Consider the following 17,364-nt stretch of genomic DNA (forward strand, 5'->3'; position numbering starts at 1 on the left):
TTATATACACATACTATTATAAGTTACATGTCATATGTTTCAAAACATACATAAAATTAAAATGCCATGAAAATAAGGTAAAAACACTAAAAAGCAAGGGTTTATTGTCATCTTCCTACCGTCCCAATGGATCACCCTGTACATTTTGGAATCCATGGTGTAGAGTATTCCTCGGTAAAGGTTACGAGTAAAAACTGATTGGCTATCCAACCTCTGACTGGTATTTAATAAAGGCTAAACTTTATCCACCAAGCAGGTCTGGAAAATTACTACAGTCCACGGTGTTAGGTAATATCTAGGGAAGAGGACTAAAGTCTTCAGAGTATACGAGGACAGAAAGAAGAAATACAACACTCGACAGCTGAATATCCAGGAAGCAGTACAGGCTAAGTGGTCTTAAATCTTCAACCAGGGATCCCTGGGTGGCGCAGTGGTTTGGCGCCTGCCTTTGGCCCAGGGCGCGATCCTGGAGACCCGGGATCAAATCCCACATCGGGCTCCTGGTGCATGGAGCCTGCTTCTCCCTCTGCCTATGTCTCTGCCTCTCTCTCTCTCTCTCTCTCTCTCTCTCTCTCTCTCTCTGTGACTATCATAAATAAATAAATATTAAAAAAAAAAAGAAATCTTCAACCAAACAACTCTGAACTATTTGACTATGCTGAGAAACAGGGAATCTTAAGTTTGTTTAAACATGGTAAAGCAGAGTCTAACTTGTCAGAGATAGGCTACCTAGAATTGGTCATCGCCTGGATATTAAAAAGCCACAGTGTGCCGCTATCCTCATAGTTGTACAGAGAAGGCATAGTTATTATGCTCAGTGGCTTCCACTCCATCATTGATCAAGAGAGTTTGAGCCATGAATTTTTCATGTCTGGTTCACTGTAGGATTTGACTGAAGGAAATTATTATAATATTGTGGCTTTTCCTTAATACCCATGCCTTTAGCCATCACCAATTAATGGAGTATTTGAAAAAAGTGATGCAGAGATACAAATTTGATTTAAATTTCTAGGTGGAGGAAACTTATTGAATAGATTTATTAACCTCCTCAGTTCAAGAACTGAAGTGAAATAAGGACCCTGAAAAACATACTTTTCAGATTCCCTATAGCACACAGAATAAAACGCCCCAAGACATCATATACTTCTACCTTGAACATTTGGGAGAAAAAGATCACTGGCAATCAGTTTGGCAAACTACAGGTATTCAGTATCTAACTGCAGCTATGAATTGGGAGATCACAAACTCCTCATTGGGAATTCTCCAGAGTGCAAGGGAACCAGGGAGTTCGAACAGTCTAAAAGCCATTAACTTTAAATGAAGTCGTGATTTCAGAAGTTATTCAATAATACAAGTCCACGAACAAATTAAAGTTGCTATTGCTTCCTTTAGTGTGCATAGCTCAGGTTGTATCTAATTATCATGCCTTTGTCCCCAAAGCTCAGCATTTGTGAGGTACCAATTAAATGGGAAACAAACACTCCTAGCCAAAGTAAACACATCTGCTACCATGCTAATGTGGATTCAAGACAGTTGTCATAGTCTCGTATCCCTAACAAATGACGAGGCCTTTTCTTAAACCCGTTACATGTAAAAGATAATATATTTTTGGCTGCTGCCAAAACACTACATTCCTGGAATTCTAGAAACAGATATATAAATTCCAGAACAATCTTGATATTTTGGGGCCATATGCTTAAGCGTAAGCAACACTTAATCAAGTCCACTGAATGCTGAAATTGAAGATGAACAATACCATTGATAAACTCTGAATCAGAACTGAATTGAGGGATCCCTGGGTGGCGCAGCGGTTTAGCGCCTGCCTTTGGCCCAGGGCGCGATCCTGGAGACCGGGAATCGAATCCCATATCGGGCTCCCGGTGCATGGACCCTGCTTCTCCCTCTGCCTGAGTCTCTGCCTCTCTCTCTCTGTGTGACTATCATAAAAAATAAAAAAAAAAATAAAGAACTGAATTGAGTCAGTTCTTCAGACTAAGCCAGTTGGCTAAGTACTAATTTTCTTATTGAACTATTCAAAGTTAATCAATGCATATCAATATTCTGCCTGTGATTTGGCCAGGGTTTAAGAAGGATGTTAAACTGTTTTATGGTAGGCTTTTGTATTTCTGTTGGCAGTTTTCTCTAATGATTGACCAAAAAAAAAAAAAAACCAACAACAACAAAAAAAAATCCCCAAATCTGAGCAATTTTCACACTTGTGGATCTCTAACTAGTGTAACTACTGTAACTAGTCCCCCACTGGGAAGATCCAGGTATTCATAAATGATTACTTTCCACCTCAAATATTCTGTTCAATTCTCCCCACGCTGTAGGCTGTATGCCCTTCTCTCCAGAAATGCCATCAGGGCATTTTCCGGCATGCTTTGTGATATTCCAAACAATCCTAGAAATTGTGAAATAGACCAAACAAGGTTTGCCACCAGTGTTCATCTTCCTCTCCTTCTTCCTCCTGACCTTTTCCCCAGACCATTTTATCTGTCACTAAATCACATAATTCACCTTTTGGTGTCTACTAAGCACCAAACGCAAGGTCATTCTGTAAAACATCTCCTTTATCTTAACAACATAGTATTATTATCACCCTCAATCTGCAGTTGCAGAGAACTTGCTAAAACTTCAAAAAAGCAGGAAGAGAAATTTCACCTTGGGAGGAGGGAAGGTCAACTGTTAATGACTTTAAAAATGAGAGTTGGATATTTCACATTTTTAATGGAGAGAGAATGTTTGTCAACCTAACCCTCAACATCCACTTAACTCACTCCCCGTCCTACCATACTCTTGTCCTGGGGCTTCATTAAAATCTCCAGAAATTAACTCCAAGGGGTCCTGACTGCCCTTTTCAAGGCAGAAGTCTTATCCAGCCCCTATTGTCAAAGTCACAACTATCAATTAGGGGCCAAGGTTACATGAAAATTTGTCTGCCCCTGAAAGCTACCTACTAACTAGGCAAGATATGCAGAACACCGAAAAAAAAAAAACAAAAAAGAAAAAGAAAAAGGCAGGACTGTTTTTTGTTTTTAAGAGTAAGATCAACACGAGAGAACGCTCGCTCACCTCACAGAGACTTTACTCTTTTTTCTTTTTAAGTTTAAGTAATCTCTACACCTAACATGGGGCTAGAACCCACAACTCCAAGAACAAGAGTTGAGTTGAGTCACATGCTCCTCCAACTGAGGCAGCCAGGTGCCTCCCACTAACCTCTTTTAACCTGAAGGCAGTTTTACAGATGCATGTAATCAATATACAGAGAATTCAAATATGAAATTCTTAAAACACACACTACCTTTGTTCACAATATTGTCATTCGATGGGTTTTTAAACTATATAAATGGCCACCGCACTATATATTTATCCTTCAGCAACTTGTTTTATCTTATCCTTACAGTTTTAAGATTTAGTCATGAGAATATATGCAGCTTCTTTATTCACTGTAACTAGTAAACAGACTTCCACTGGAGGAATTTGTTCCCCCAATCTCCTGCGAATGAGAATTTAGATTGTTTCCTATTGGTGACAAACGTAAAAAAGGATTAGAACTAAATACCTACCTCACTAATCTGTTTTCCCATTGATTCAATAACCAATTCATAAAATAAGGAATATTCTATACCCTATGAGCTTTGAAATCATGGAGACCTGGGATCTACTGCTAGGATCAGCTCTGTGTTCTTATGCCAATTGTTTAAATTTCCCTATACCTCCAATTCCTCATTCGTGAGTTAATGAAAATTACTACATACTTACAGTTAAAAGGACAAGACAAGGTCTCATAAAACATAAAGCCTGGCACACAGCCTACATTCAATACAGAGTAGCGACTACTGTTAGCAACAACATTGCTTTTCAATCAAAATTATTTAAAGTATTTTAGGGGCTTCAAAAAAACTAATAATTTTTTTAGCTGAGATTTTGCTGTGTACTCCATAATGGTTATTTCTCAGCAGACAGAACACAAATGTTCAGTAATGCAATAAAAACAAGGGAGGGGAGAGTGGGAAGGCCAATAACTTGGGAATTTTAAAAACCTATTTATAAGTAGGAACATAAGTGCTTCAGTCAACTAAACCCTCTCAAGGATAAACATACTCATGGTGAATCCTAACCCAGTGCTGTTCAACAGAACACTGTGAACCACAAAAATAACTCCAATTTTTCTAGTAGCTGCTGAAAAAAGTTAAAAGCAACACGGAGAGTTAATTTTAATAATATATTTTACTTCACCCAATATATACAACCATTTCAACATGTAAATAATATTAAAATATTAATGAGGTATCTTTGTTTCTTTTACACTAAATCTAAAAAAAAAAAAAAAATCTGACATGTCTTTTACATTTGCAGCACCTCTCCATCCCAACTGGACCTATCTGAAGTGCCCAATATGTGCAAGTAGCTAACCATGTTGACAGCACAGTTTTTACCTATGACTTTTCAGAAAGATCCCTGTACAGTTTTGTTTACCAGCTAAGATGGTCTCTAAGGCTTTTATCAAAGTAACTCACAAACTTCAGTTCTTCCCAATAAAAATAGCACAACTCCATTAACTTTGTCAGAATTTATCAGAGTGGAAGAACAAAAGGGCATAGAATATGGCTCACAGTTTTATAAGACACATTCTTAAACAGGATTTAATTTCAACCTCCCCGAAGCTCACTGAGGTAGATCATTTACAGATGGGAAAACAGAGGACCAGGGTTAAGTGACTTGTCAAGAGTTATATGGTAAGTGGACCCAGTACCATGTCTCCAAACCCCACAGGCTGCACAGCTGTACAAACGCAAAACATAAGTGGGCTCTTCATCTTCGGCAAAGATCCACCCCAATGACTGAAGTAAGAGTAATGACAGGCTCTAAATTTCTATTTGCACCAAAACTTAAAATGAGGGCTTTAAAAAAGGCATCCAAATCTATACAATCTGAGTACTAGCAAACCATAGATAGCAATGGTCAAGTGATCTCAAATATAAAGATGGAATAGTTTTGGCTCTCAAAAATTTACTACCAAGGTGAGCAAATCTTTACAAATTAAATTCCATTTTGGCTTCCCCAACCTAATGTATTTTTGTTAAACTTTAACAAAGCAAGGAAACTCAGACTACTTGATTGTTTAGTTTAAGGACCGTTACTAAATGTTTTTAAGTAAAAATACAATTCAAAGGATTACCGAAGGGACACCTGGGTGGCTCAATGGTTAAGCATGTGATCCCTGGGTCTGGGGATCAGAGTCCATATTGGGCTCCCTGCATGGAACCTGCTTCTCCCTCTGCCTATGTCTCTGCCCCCACCCCCCCACCCCCCGTGTGTCTCTCACGAATAAATAAGTAAAAGCTTTAAAAACAACAACAACAACAACAAAAGATTACTGAATGCTGAACCCCTAAGAATCACAAGGTTCTAGCAGTAAAATTACTGTGGGAAAATACACAGGTTTCCCTTTTTAAGAATACTAACTGAAAGACAAGATACCACAATTTTATTAGTGATTACTTTCAGTGATAAGTGAGTTTATTTTCTCCAATGTTCTATGACAAATATAGGTTAGCTTTATAGTTTAATATTAATAAATGAGTTAAACTTATTAAGGCCTTCAGAGGTGTCTGTTTGGCTCAGCCAGTAGAGCATGTAACTCTCAATCTCTCTGGGTGAGTTTGAGCCCCAATCTTGGAGGTAGAGTTTACTTTAAAAATAATAAAATAAATGTATTAAGGCCTTTAAACACAGATAAGAGCTTAATAGCAGTTCTTTTCCATTTTTTAAATTTTTAAATTTTTTTTTAATTTTCCATTTTAAACACAACTATCATTCTAATGCCAGTCATCTTATGTGACTTTTAACAGGATCTCAATTAGCAAGAGCAAATCTCTTCAGAACGGAGTCAACAAGTTCTATCTCATAAAGTACCTTCCAGCTCCGATATTTATTAACTTTTTAATTATTTTAAAAATTAATAACCCTTATATAGGCGACAGAAGCCCAGAAACATCAAGTTCACTTTAGTTAAAAGTCACAATCCGCCCCCCCCCCTTTCTGATACAGCGCAATGAAGCAATTTGAGTTTTTAGGCTCACAAGCTTTTTTCTAAAAAAAAAGATGTGTACAAATGAATTTGCAGCCAATAGGAGCTTATACCCTAGAATGTGATATCATCATTCTCAGCGTAACTGAGATTTCTTCTTCTAGGTCTCCAGGAGGCTTCTTCATCAAGAAACACTTGGTTGTTGCGCACCTATCCTGGACCTTAGAAGCAACTTAAAGACAAACAGGGCCCTGAAAGGCCAACCCTCTCGATCGCAGAGACAAACCAGTAAACAACTAATTCGAATCCAAAGTGGCAAGAGCCATCTGGAGCTGTGACAAAGTGCCAAATGAACACTCGTGGGGGAGATGATTTTGGCCCACCTCCTGGGTGCGCCGCCGGGGGGGGGGGGGGGGGGGGCTCGGAGTGGGGGAGGGGAGGACTTGAACAAGTTCTCCCGAGCTGGACTTCAGGCAGGAATCCAGCCGTAGCCCCAGAAGCTGGAAGCCACAGTACTTTCCATCTGATCCTCCCCATCATAAAAAAAGAAAAAAAAAAAAAAAAAAAAGCGAGGCTCGCAGAGCCCAGGGCTGACCGGCGGCCCGGGAACCCGGCTACGTGACCCGCCGGCCGGCAGGTGGGGCCGGGGCCAAGCCGTCCTCTCCGGTAAGATCCGGGGCCCCGACCCCCTCCTTCTCCGGGCCCGCGCCGGCCACCACCTGTTCGCTCCTCTCACCGTCCCCAGTTGGGGAAGAGACTCCGCCCCGCTCGGGGGCCAGGCGCGGGCGGCGACCCGGGGCCACGACGTGGTCCCCGCCAGCCCCGGAACAGGAGCGGGCCGAGATCCGAGCGCCGCCAGGGCCTGGCGAGGCTGCGCGGCTCCGCGGCCGGCGGCCCCCGCGAGCGGGGCACGGAGCGGGCAGGGGCGCGGGGGGCGGGGGGGCGGGGCGGGGGCCCCCCGGGGCTCAGGGCGGCGCCCCGCACCCTCCCGGGGCTGGCGGGGCGCCCACCGCCTCCCGGGGGCGGGCGCAGGGCGCGCTGCGGGGCGGGGAGGCGGGCTCGGGCGCCGCGGGAGAGGAGCGCGGTCCCGCCCGCCTGGGGCGCGGGGAGCAGCGCCCGCCCCGCACGCGCCCGCCCCGCCGGGACCCCCGCCTTACCTGGGCTGGCGGCGGCGCGGCCTCGGGCCTGCCTCACCTGGGCGGAAGTGAGCGGCCCCGGGTGACCGCGCCTCACCTGGCAGGCCCTGCCCTCACCGCGACCCTCCCCGCCCGGGGCGGGGCGCCGGGGTGGCGCGGGAGGCGACTCGGAGGCGGGAGGGCGGGGGCGGCGGGCTTCCCTCTCTGCTGCAGGTGAAAGTCGCCTGGCTGGGGGCTGGGGGCGGGTTAGAGAACCTGCGAAGGGAGGGGGCTGGGGGCCGAGTGGGCAGGTAAACCGCCAAGGGGTGCGGGCAGCCGGCGCCGATGGGTAGGGAGAGCTGGCTGGACAGGTGTTGTAGGAGGGCTGGGGGGAGAGCGAGACCCGAGGTCAGGCAAGTGAAAGGAGGATATGGATGAAAGCTTGGTCAGATCTAACTAGTCCCCCACATTCCCTTTCCTTTCAGTTCGGTCATCTCTCCCTTGTGTTTTCTATATGGGCTGATCCAACATAAAATCCTAAGAAGTACACCTGGGCAAATTTGGTTGGGGGAATAAAGGAATCAGGCAATATGGGTCTGCAATATGCCGGGCACTAGCTTATACATACTGATGTGGAAAACAAGGCAGAAGAAAAAATATTAACTTTCCTTACCATCTACAGCCCATTGACAAGCCCTTGAAACAGGCAGAGAAACTGTATTCTAGGAACTCCGGTGCCTAGATGTTAATACCTTGCTAAGGGCAAGAGGCAATCTTAGCATGGCCCCCAGGATCCTGTAAGTCTACTTTACCATATAAAAAATCTCTTTGGAAACTTAATCTCTACCCACAAGATACATGTTGGTAGTCATCCTCCAAGGATATGACCCACTGATTTACATCTAAAAGGTCTCAAGCCTGAGAGTTTACTAAATAATAATAAATGACCTTTCCCAGTAATAGCCAGCCCCCTCCAGATCCTGGAAACCTTCTTTCCAAAATACCTGACAAAATACCTAGGAGGCTTACCCTATCCCTAACCCCTCCCAACTTGAAAGTCTATAAATGGGCCACTTCCTCTTGACCAGCATGAAGCTCTTTCTGCCCGTGCGTGTTATCCCCATGCTTTAAAAAAAACAAAAAAAAAAAAACAAAAAAAAAAAAAACAAAAAAAACAAACAAAAAAAACTTTTCTTTTGCACCAAAGATGTCTCAAGAATTCTTTCTTGGCTGTTGACTTTGAACCTGACACATCTTTCCTACCTCATTTTCCATACCTCATTTTCTCTGTGAAGAAATTGATGAAGAGGGCAGCCCCGGTGACGCAGCGGTTTAGCGCCGCCTGCAGCCCGGGGCGTGATCCCGGAGACCCTGGATCGAGTCCCACGTCGGGGTCCCAGCGTGGCGCCTGCTTCTCCCTCTGACTGTGTCTCTGCCTCTGTGTGTGTGTGTGTGTGTGTGTCTCAATAAATAAATAAATACATAAATAAATAAAATCTTTAAAAAAAGAAAGAAAGAAATTGATGAAGAAACTGTGCTCCTGATAGGTCAAGTGATTTGCCCAAAGTTTGGGACAACATAGGATTTTCTGACTTTTAAATCCTGTGTTGACTTCACTGTACGTTTTAACATTTTTATTCTTTATTTTGTAATATTTTATTTATTTATTCATGAGAGACACAGAGAGAGAGGCAGAAACATAGGCAGGCTCCCAGCAGGCAGCGGATGTGGGACTCTATCCTGGACCCTGGGATCACACCCTGAGCCAAAGGCAGGCGCTCAACCACTGAGCCACCCAGGTGCCCCAGTTGAGCCACCCAGGTGCCCCATAAATAAAATCAACCGCTGAGGCTGCTTCACCCTCTTCTTCTCCCTCTGCTCCTTCCTGTCACTCATGCACTCACACACTCTCTCTCAAAAAAATAAAATCTTAAAAAAAAAAAAGAACTTTTATCCTCATAGCACAATTGAAAGGAAGATACGGAGATTTCCCATATACCTTTTACTCCCACACATGCACAGCTTCCTCCTCTATCAACATCCACTACCACTACCAGAATGGTATGTCTGTTACCATTGATGAACCTGTATTGACAAATCATAATCACTCAAACTCCACTTTTTACATTAAGGTCCACTCTTGGTGTTCCCAAGTACCATTCTATGGGCTTAAACAAACAGATAGTGACACGTATCTACCATTATTATAGTATCATATAGAGCATTTTCACTGCCTTAAAAATCGTCTTGTGCCCTGCCTATTTATCCCCCGTTCACCGCCCCCAACTCCTGGCAGCCACTGGTCTTTTTATTCTCTCTGTAGTTTTGCCTTTCCCAAAATATCAGATAGTTGCAATCATACAGTATATAGCCTTTTTACATCAGCTTCTTTTACTTACAAATATGCATTTAAGGGGCACCTGGGTGGCACAGCTGGTTGGGCACCTGACTCTTGGTTTCAGCTGGGGTTGTGATCTCAGGGGTGTGGGATCAAGCCCCACGTCAGACTCTGCTAGGCGCAGGGTCAGCTTGGAATTCTTTCCCTCTCTCATGGCCTCTCCCCCAGCACTTGAACTCTCTCTCCTAAAATAAATATTAAAAAATATATATTTTAGGGCAGCCCGGGTGGCTCAATGGTTTAGCACCACCTTCAGCCCAGGGTGTGATCCTGGAGACCCAGGATTGAGTCCCATGTCAGGCTCCCTGCATGGAGTCTGCTTCTCCTTCTGCCTGTGTCTCTGCCTCTGTGTGTGTGTGTGTGTGTGTGTGTGTGTGTGTCTCATGAATAAATAAACAAAATCTTTAAAAATAAATAAATAAAACAGAGTCAGAAGGCCTGAAGAGGGAGTGTTCATGCCCCACCAACTTGAGGTCAATTGCAGACCCCCAAAAGAAGCCTATTTTACTACCCCAGCAAAAGGCAGGAAGATTTTCTCCTTGCCTAGAAATAGCCCAGCCAATGAGAAGCTGCCACAAGTCAACTAATGACAAACCATCACCAACCTGAACTCTCACTTGCCTCCAATGGACCTTCATTGGAAGTAGTCCCTCTCAGCTTCCTCTCTTTTCTCTATAAAGTAACACTCATCTCTTTTGTTCTCCTAATTTGATGATGTTTTGCCATAATTTGCATGACTCAAATTGTAATTCCTCTTTTATTTCTGAAAAAAAAAATTTTGCTAGTGAAATAATGGACTTTTATTTTCAAACTCAACAATGCCAAGGAGCTTAAATAGGATTTTGAATACGATACAGGGTTGTTGTTGTTGTTTTTTTTTTTTATGAAAGATTAATCAGAAGCAATATAAAAAAATGGATTGACAAACTTAGAGAAAGGGCCTGGAATCAAAAAGAAGGAAGAAGCCACTATAGTAAGGTAAATGGGAAATGAAATGAAATGTAGTAAAATTCCAAATATGCAGCAGACTCTAATAAATATCTACCAGGGATGCCTTGCTGGCTCAGTGGGAGGGGTATGTGACTCTTGATCTGGAGGTTGTGAGTTCAAGCCCCATGTTGGGTGTACAGATTACTAAAACTAAATAAAACAAACAAACAAAAAGTCTGCCAGAGCTTTGATATTATGAGTTTATCATGAGAGGAAAAAAATGTCCATCAAAGTGAAATGAAAAAGAAAAATTTTTGGAGAGCAACACCTTTTATCTTTTAATTCTTTTAACGTTTTTATCCTAACCATGGAAATGGGAGTCAGGTTGGTTTCTTTCTTTCTTTTGTTTTCCTAAGATTTTATTATTATTATTATTTTTTTTAATTTTTATTTATTTATGATAGTCACAGAGAGAGAGAGAGAGAGAGAGAGAGAGAGGCAGAGACACAGGCAGAGGGAGAAGCAGGCTCCATGCACCGGGAGCCCGACGTGGGATTCGATCCTGGGTCTCCAGGATCACGCCCTGGGCCAAAGGCAGGCGCCAAACCGCTGCGCCACCCAGGGATCCCTTTTTTTTTTTTTTTTTTTTAATTTTATTATTATTTTTAAAAGTAATCTCTATACGCAATGTGAGGCTCAAACTTACAACTCCAAGATCAAGCAATTGCATGTGCTACCCACTGAGCCAGCGAGGCACCCCCCAAATTGGTTTCCTCAGGAAGTTTTGTGATGGGTGAAACAAACTGTTAATGTAATTAGGTCTATGCTAGAGTTTTAGAAATGGAAAGAGCCAATGTGCAGAGCCCTTAAATCCCAGAGAAACTTTGCTTCAGGCTTCACTAGTAATCTTCTTTCCTAATGTTTCTATACAGCAATTTCCATATCAGACTGTGGTATTCAGTCTTTTGCTTTCTAAACAGTTCTGTATAATTTACACATGACAAAGAAATTTGACATTGAAGACATACCAAGAATAGAAATTTAAGAATTTATTAAAATGAGATGTTATAATCATGTGATCAGAGACTATGTGCACAAAGAAATAAAGTCATGTATTTTACTGAGCCATAATAAAATAGATTAAGGGGTGGTAGGTAAGAAGAGGAAGTGATTTTTTGTTTGTTTGTTTATCTACTTGTATTTTTTGGTGGAGAATGTGGGCAGTGACCTGAGAATGTGAATTTTCAAGTGTACCATCAGTTCAAGAGTTAAAAATTCTGGGATGCCTGGGTGACTCAGCGGTTGATCCCAGCAAAGTCCCTCATCGGGCTCCCTGCATGGAACCTGCTTCTCCCTCTGCCTATGTCTCTGCCTCTCTCTCTCTCATTCTGTGTGTCTCATGAAGAAATAAATAAAATCTTAAAAAAAAAAAACTGAGCGCAGAAATTCTATATTTCCTATCACTTAAATCTTCAATTAAGCATAAGTATTTTAATTTGAAAATACCATAGTAGAAGTGTGACTCTTGATCTTCCAGTTGTAGGTTCAAGCCCCATCTGGGGTGTAGAAATACTTTAAAAAATTAAAAATAGCATAGTAATGCCAAAAAATTGGCTAAAGAAAAATTTTAAATGTAGTTACAGTACTAAAATATTACTGCTAATAATCTCCTCTCCTCCGATCCCAAAATGATACTTCTCATAGTACATTATCTCATTTACCTCAAAGTGTGGTCTCTGGATTAGCAATCTCAGCATCACTAGGAAACTCTTGAGACATGCAAATGATCCTGCCCCACCTTAAATTTTCATAACCAGAAACAGGATGGATCCCATTGTTGGTGGTTTTTTTAAAAAAATATTTTATTTATGTGTTGGGGAGAAAGAATGAGCGAGTGAGAGAGAGCAAGCACAAGTGGGGGGCACAGGGAGAGGGAAGGGGAGAAGCAGACTACTGGATGAGCCAAGATCCCTGATATGGGGCTTGATCCCAGGACCTGAGATCAGAACCAGAGCTGAAGGCAGCTGCTTAACCGGCTAAGCCACCCAGGGCCCCTCCCCCCCCCATTCTTGGTGTTTTACCAAACCTTCCAGAGAACTCTAATGCTCCTTAAAATTTGAGAACCACTGCATAATGCAATTCTTCAAAATTAGTGCTACTGTGAATGAAGAGGACCAAATTCAAATATTTTTACATTAGAGAAAATGCCTTACTCTCACTAAAGAAAATAAACCTGTTGCCCAGTATAAAAAAATATCCCCATTACTGAACTTTCAGAATATACAAAAATTAGGAAAGAAGGAGCAAAGAAACTTCAGCTTTCCACTTAGTGTAGTGGTAAATTCTTTAATCTCCTTTTCTTACAGGCCCTTTCGTTCGCATAATTGCCCACTATTAAAAATAAAAGTGTAATGCCTATTTTTGTGATGGGCTCCTTAAATCCGAGCCTTCCACAAATTCTTCTCTAAGCCAACAGACAGGTCATTATATCCTAATAGTTAGAGCACAGTTTCTGAAATCGGGCACACATCAATTTGATTCCAATTCAGTAACTAGCGTCGACATGCTTTGTAGCGTCTTTGAGCCTGGCCCTTTTTTCTTTTTTTTTTTTTTTTTTTTTGAGCCTGGCTCATTATCTGTAAACCCAAATCCTAGCAGGACTAGCGGAGATAATGTTTGTAAAGCGCTTAACAAATCGCCGGGGGCCGCTGGCACTTTTATAAGTGGAAAAGTCACAGCAAGGTTAGCTCAGCAGCGGATGCAGGGCCGCGGATTCTCAAAGCGAGCCTTCTTGGGGAGCCGCAGCTCTGCCAGGTAAATCCCCCGTCCTGAAGGGAAAAGAACCCGTCTGCAGCCGGGGCACGGTCCCTTTAAGAGTAAGAGCTTCGCTCGCTCCGCCCTTTTCCCCGCCTCCGTCTAGGCAAAGGCGGAACCGGAAGTAGCGGGGGACGCGCCGGTCCCCAGCATGGCGGCCGCCTGGCCCTCCGGGCCGGCTGCTCCGGAGGCCGTGGCCGCCCAGCTCCTGGGCGTCCTGTGGCTCGTGTCAGTCACCACGGGACCTTGGGGAGCGGCTGCCATCGCCGCAGCCGGTGGCGAGGAGACGCTTAAGTGCGAGGACCTCAAATTGGGACAATATCCTCTGTGAGGAACCCCCCCCACCCCCACCGTGGAGGCGAGGTAGCTTAGGGGCCGCGCGTGGGACGCGGCCCTCAACACGGGCCAGGGGTGTGCTTAGGGCACGGGTGACTTGTGCCTTCTAGTGACGGGCGGACCCCGGGAGGAGAAAAGGGATGTGGGGGTGGGAAGGACAGAGGCCACCCGGTGTGATTTCCTGGGGATATTACTGGTCCTTGGCGCTTCCTCTTTTGATCCACCTATTTATTTATTTACGATCCAACTAACTTTCTTTCTTTCTTTCTTTCTTTCTTTACTGGTCCTTGGCGCTTCCTCTTTTGATCCACCTATTTATTTATTTACGATCCAACTAACTTTCTTTCTTTCTTTCTTTCTTTCTTTCTTTCTTTCTTTCTGTCTGTCTTTCTTTCTTTCTTTCTTTCTTTCTTTCTTTCTTATTTATTTATTTATTTATTTCCAGTGGGCTTATTTGTTTAACAAACGCCTAGGTCCTGAAGTATGACGATCCAACTTTATTTATTTATTCATTCATTCATTCATTCATTCATTTATTTCCAGTGGGCTTATTCGTTTAACACCTAGATCTTGAAGTATGACGACCCAACTTTATTTATTTATTTTTTTATTCATTCATTCATTCATTCATTCATTTCCAGTGGGCTTATTTGTTTAACACCTAGATCTTGAAGTATGACGACCCAACTTTATTTATTTATTCATTCATTCATTCATTCATTTCCAGTGGGCTTATTTGTTTAACAAACACCTAGATCCTGAAGTATGCCAGGCCCTGTTCTAGGCATTAGTAATCAAAAGATCGATATGCTCTACGCCAGAACTTTGCCCACTTGGGGGCGGAGACAAATACGTTGTTAACCATACAGCCAGGTATATGGCCCAAGGTATTACTAACTCTGTGCGAATTACCTGATAAACTCCGTGAGATGCCGGACTGTCAAGGGGGCAGATTATCGCCCTGCGTTGCAACCGAGGGCCAGTTATCTGAACTCTTATTTTCTCGGGTAAAGATGTAGGTAACAGTAATACCAATTTAAAGGTTTGTTGTGAGAAATGAGTGCAGGTTAAAAAAAAAAAGAGAGAGAGAAAGGAATGAGTGCGGGTGAATCATATAGGGAAATGCAGCTGGCACATAATAGGGACTAGTTGTGTTCTTTATTTACAGATGAGAAAACTGAAGCTGAAGGAGTTGAGCGTTATCTGTGCATTGTAATAGCTCCGATGTAGGGAGGAACAATATGACATGGGAATTACAGTCCAATTCAGATAGCTACTGTTGTACAAAAGTAGATCGTTTTGTACAAATTGTAGAACAGAAAAATTAAGGGAAGCCGGAGATATAAGAAAGATTCTAGGAGACAAAATTTTTATTTTTATTTATTTTATTTTTAAGATTTTATTTATCCATGAGACACAGAGAGAGAGAGAGAGAGAGAGAGAGAGAGGCAGAGACACAGGCAGAGGGAGAAGCAGGCTCCACTTGGGGAGCCCGACTTGGGACTCGATCCCCGGTCTCCAGGGTCAGGCTCTGGGCTGAAGGCAGCGCTAAACCGCTGAGCCATCCGGGCTGCCTGGAGACAAAATTTTTAAATTAAAATTCAGTGCTATCGTATTTTCATGTGAGTTGGGGGAGAGGCGGCCATTATTAGATGCTTACACAATAGCTCTAATTTGCTGAATTCCATTATACTTGGAGTTTGAGAATCACTGACCTAGAAGTTGAGTCTTTTTTTTTTTTTTTTTTAATTTATGATAGTCACAGAGAGAGAGAGAGAGAGAGGCAGAGACACAGGCAGAGGGAGAAGCAGGCTCCATGCACCAGGATCCCGACGTGGGATTCGATCCAGGGTCTCCAGGATCGCGCCCTGGGCCAAAGGCAGGCGCTAAACCGCTGCGCCACCCAGGGATCCCGAGTCTTTTTTTTTTTTTTGGCAAAAAACGTCAGAGTGATGCTAAGAAATAATTGGATGGTGTGAAGAGTTGTACGATTTGAACCCTAGAGAGATGTGGCTGCATTTGGTCATGATAACTGGAAAATGTCTGTTACATCTGTCCCGAAGATGAGGTTTCCAGTAGTGCTTAAAAAACCTTAAACAGATGTCATGTTCTGTTTCCAGAGACATCTTGTGAATACCTTATTTATCCCATTTTAGTGTCAATAAAATATTTAGGAAACAAAAGCCACCCACAAGCTTTTTGAACATCTAATAGAGGCAGTTTTTAGACCTATTTTCAAAAGCTTAAAATCCTTTTGGGGAGACCATGTAGACACCCCTAAAAACTATCTTCCCTGTAGTCTAATGGAAAGTGCTCTAGACTTGGAATCAGGAAACCTAATTTTACTCTGTATCACTTGTTACATGACTTGGAATAGGTCTCAAACTTTGAGCCTCAATTTGTGCTTCTGTAATATGAGAATAATAGTATCTACCTTACAGGGTTATTTGTGCTCCATGAAGTTATGTATGTTACCATCCTGTGGGGGCCCATAAATTAGTTCAGTCAAATCTCCGAAAACTGATTATTTTTAACCTGAAGCTTTTTTATAATACTTTGGTAAAGATTTTAATTTCCATTTTTCCTTTCTGCTTTATGCTTAATCCCTGACTGATGATCTTTAAGGAGGGCATCCTTTACTAGTACTTTCAATATGTATTAGGTTAATATACTTAATGTCCCAGTATTATGAACAATGCTAAAAGTGTATTTGTGGTTGAGTTTGTTGCTCTGGACCAACTAACAGCTTTTCTTTACATGTGATGTAACCATGAGTATATAATACAAGATATTAAAGACAAGATGATGTTTTGTGTTGAATGCCATTCATATTTCCTTAACTTTTCTCACATATATTTGTAAAGATCCAAAAATAAATGATGCTACACAAGAACCAGTTAACTGTACAAACTACACAGCTCATGGTAAGGCTTCCATAAGCATGTTTTTAAAAATAATTTTTGAAACATTATTTTATAAATCAGTGTATGATCACTAAAAATAATAAAGGTGTGCTTTTTCTTGAGTTATAATATTATTCAGTTTCCAGAACAACTTAAAATTGGAGAACTGGCTAAGGGTTGTTAATATTTAATTTAAGAAGAATGTTGGTTATATGAACCGGAGAGTTTTATATTTTCATTCTTTTTTTAGACTTTTGAAATTGGTTTATGTAGCTTATGCAAAGATGCTTCTTAAGTTAGATTTTTAATTACTTGAAAAGAGCTTGAAATGAGATTGAATAAGCCCCAATGAGAAGTTATATCACCCATATTATACAGTTATAAAATTACTCGGGTACATCCTAAGTATGAAAACAGTACAGTTAAGATTTTATATGTGCATCAGTGTTTTCTTTTTCTTCTCTTCTCGGTATTATATAGATGTTTTGATAATAGATACCACCCTCAGCCTAATGATTTGGGGGAGCTTCTGTTATTCTAAAATATGTAGCATGCCAGATAAAAACTAATGAGTTGTTCTGATTGGTCCTTTCTTCTAAAGGGGTATGTGTCAGAAGGGAGGACCACAGATGTATATTGAAACTAGTCTTCTTGCTTGGCATGGTACATAATGATGGCAGTTACATGGTGTTATTTTGAAAAAAGAGCACCTATTGAATATATACTGATTGTTTTATGTGTTAGGGAATAGGACAGTAATTGATGTTTTCTTTATAAGTAAAATATCCTAAAATAGATTCATTATGTAAATGAGGTTAAAGGAATTATTTT

At 41.9% G+C, this 17,364-nt stretch overlaps 2 protein-coding genes across 10 annotated transcripts in view; one reads left to right on the forward strand and one right to left on the reverse strand.

Annotated features, from left to right (window-relative positions):
- Positions 1-7,338, reverse strand: part of PATJ (PATJ crumbs cell polarity complex component) — a 355,573-nt gene extending 348,235 nt beyond the window's left edge. For 7 of the 9 annotated variants that reach the window (XM_049110355.1, XM_025427867.3, XM_025427865.3 and 4 more), the window contains exon 1: positions 7,195-7,337. The gene's annotated coding sequence lies outside the window, so the exon portion shown is untranslated. Of the gene's footprint in view, positions 1-6,150; positions 6,287-7,194 lie in introns of those variants that run through there. The other 2 variants (XM_049110354.1, XM_035715866.2) reach the window with 2 other exon arrangements.
- Positions 7,339-13,400: 6,062 nt separating this feature from the next.
- TM2D1 (TM2 domain containing 1) overlaps positions 13,401-17,364 on the forward strand; it is a 38,526-nt gene continuing 34,562 nt past the window's right edge. Inside the window, exons 1-2 of the mRNA XM_025427868.3 lie at positions 13,401-13,612; positions 16,481-16,554. Of these exons, the coding sequence (XP_025283653.1) occupies positions 13,446-13,612; positions 16,481-16,554 (241 nt within the window). The 5' untranslated portion in view covers positions 13,401-13,445. The remainder of the gene's footprint in view (positions 13,613-16,480; positions 16,555-17,364) is intronic.

The sequence above is a fragment of the Canis lupus genome, chromosome 5 (assembly GCF_003254725.2).
Source record: "Canis lupus dingo isolate Sandy chromosome 5, ASM325472v2, whole genome shotgun sequence".
Taxonomy (NCBI): Eukaryota; Metazoa; Chordata; class Mammalia; order Carnivora; family Canidae; genus Canis; species Canis lupus.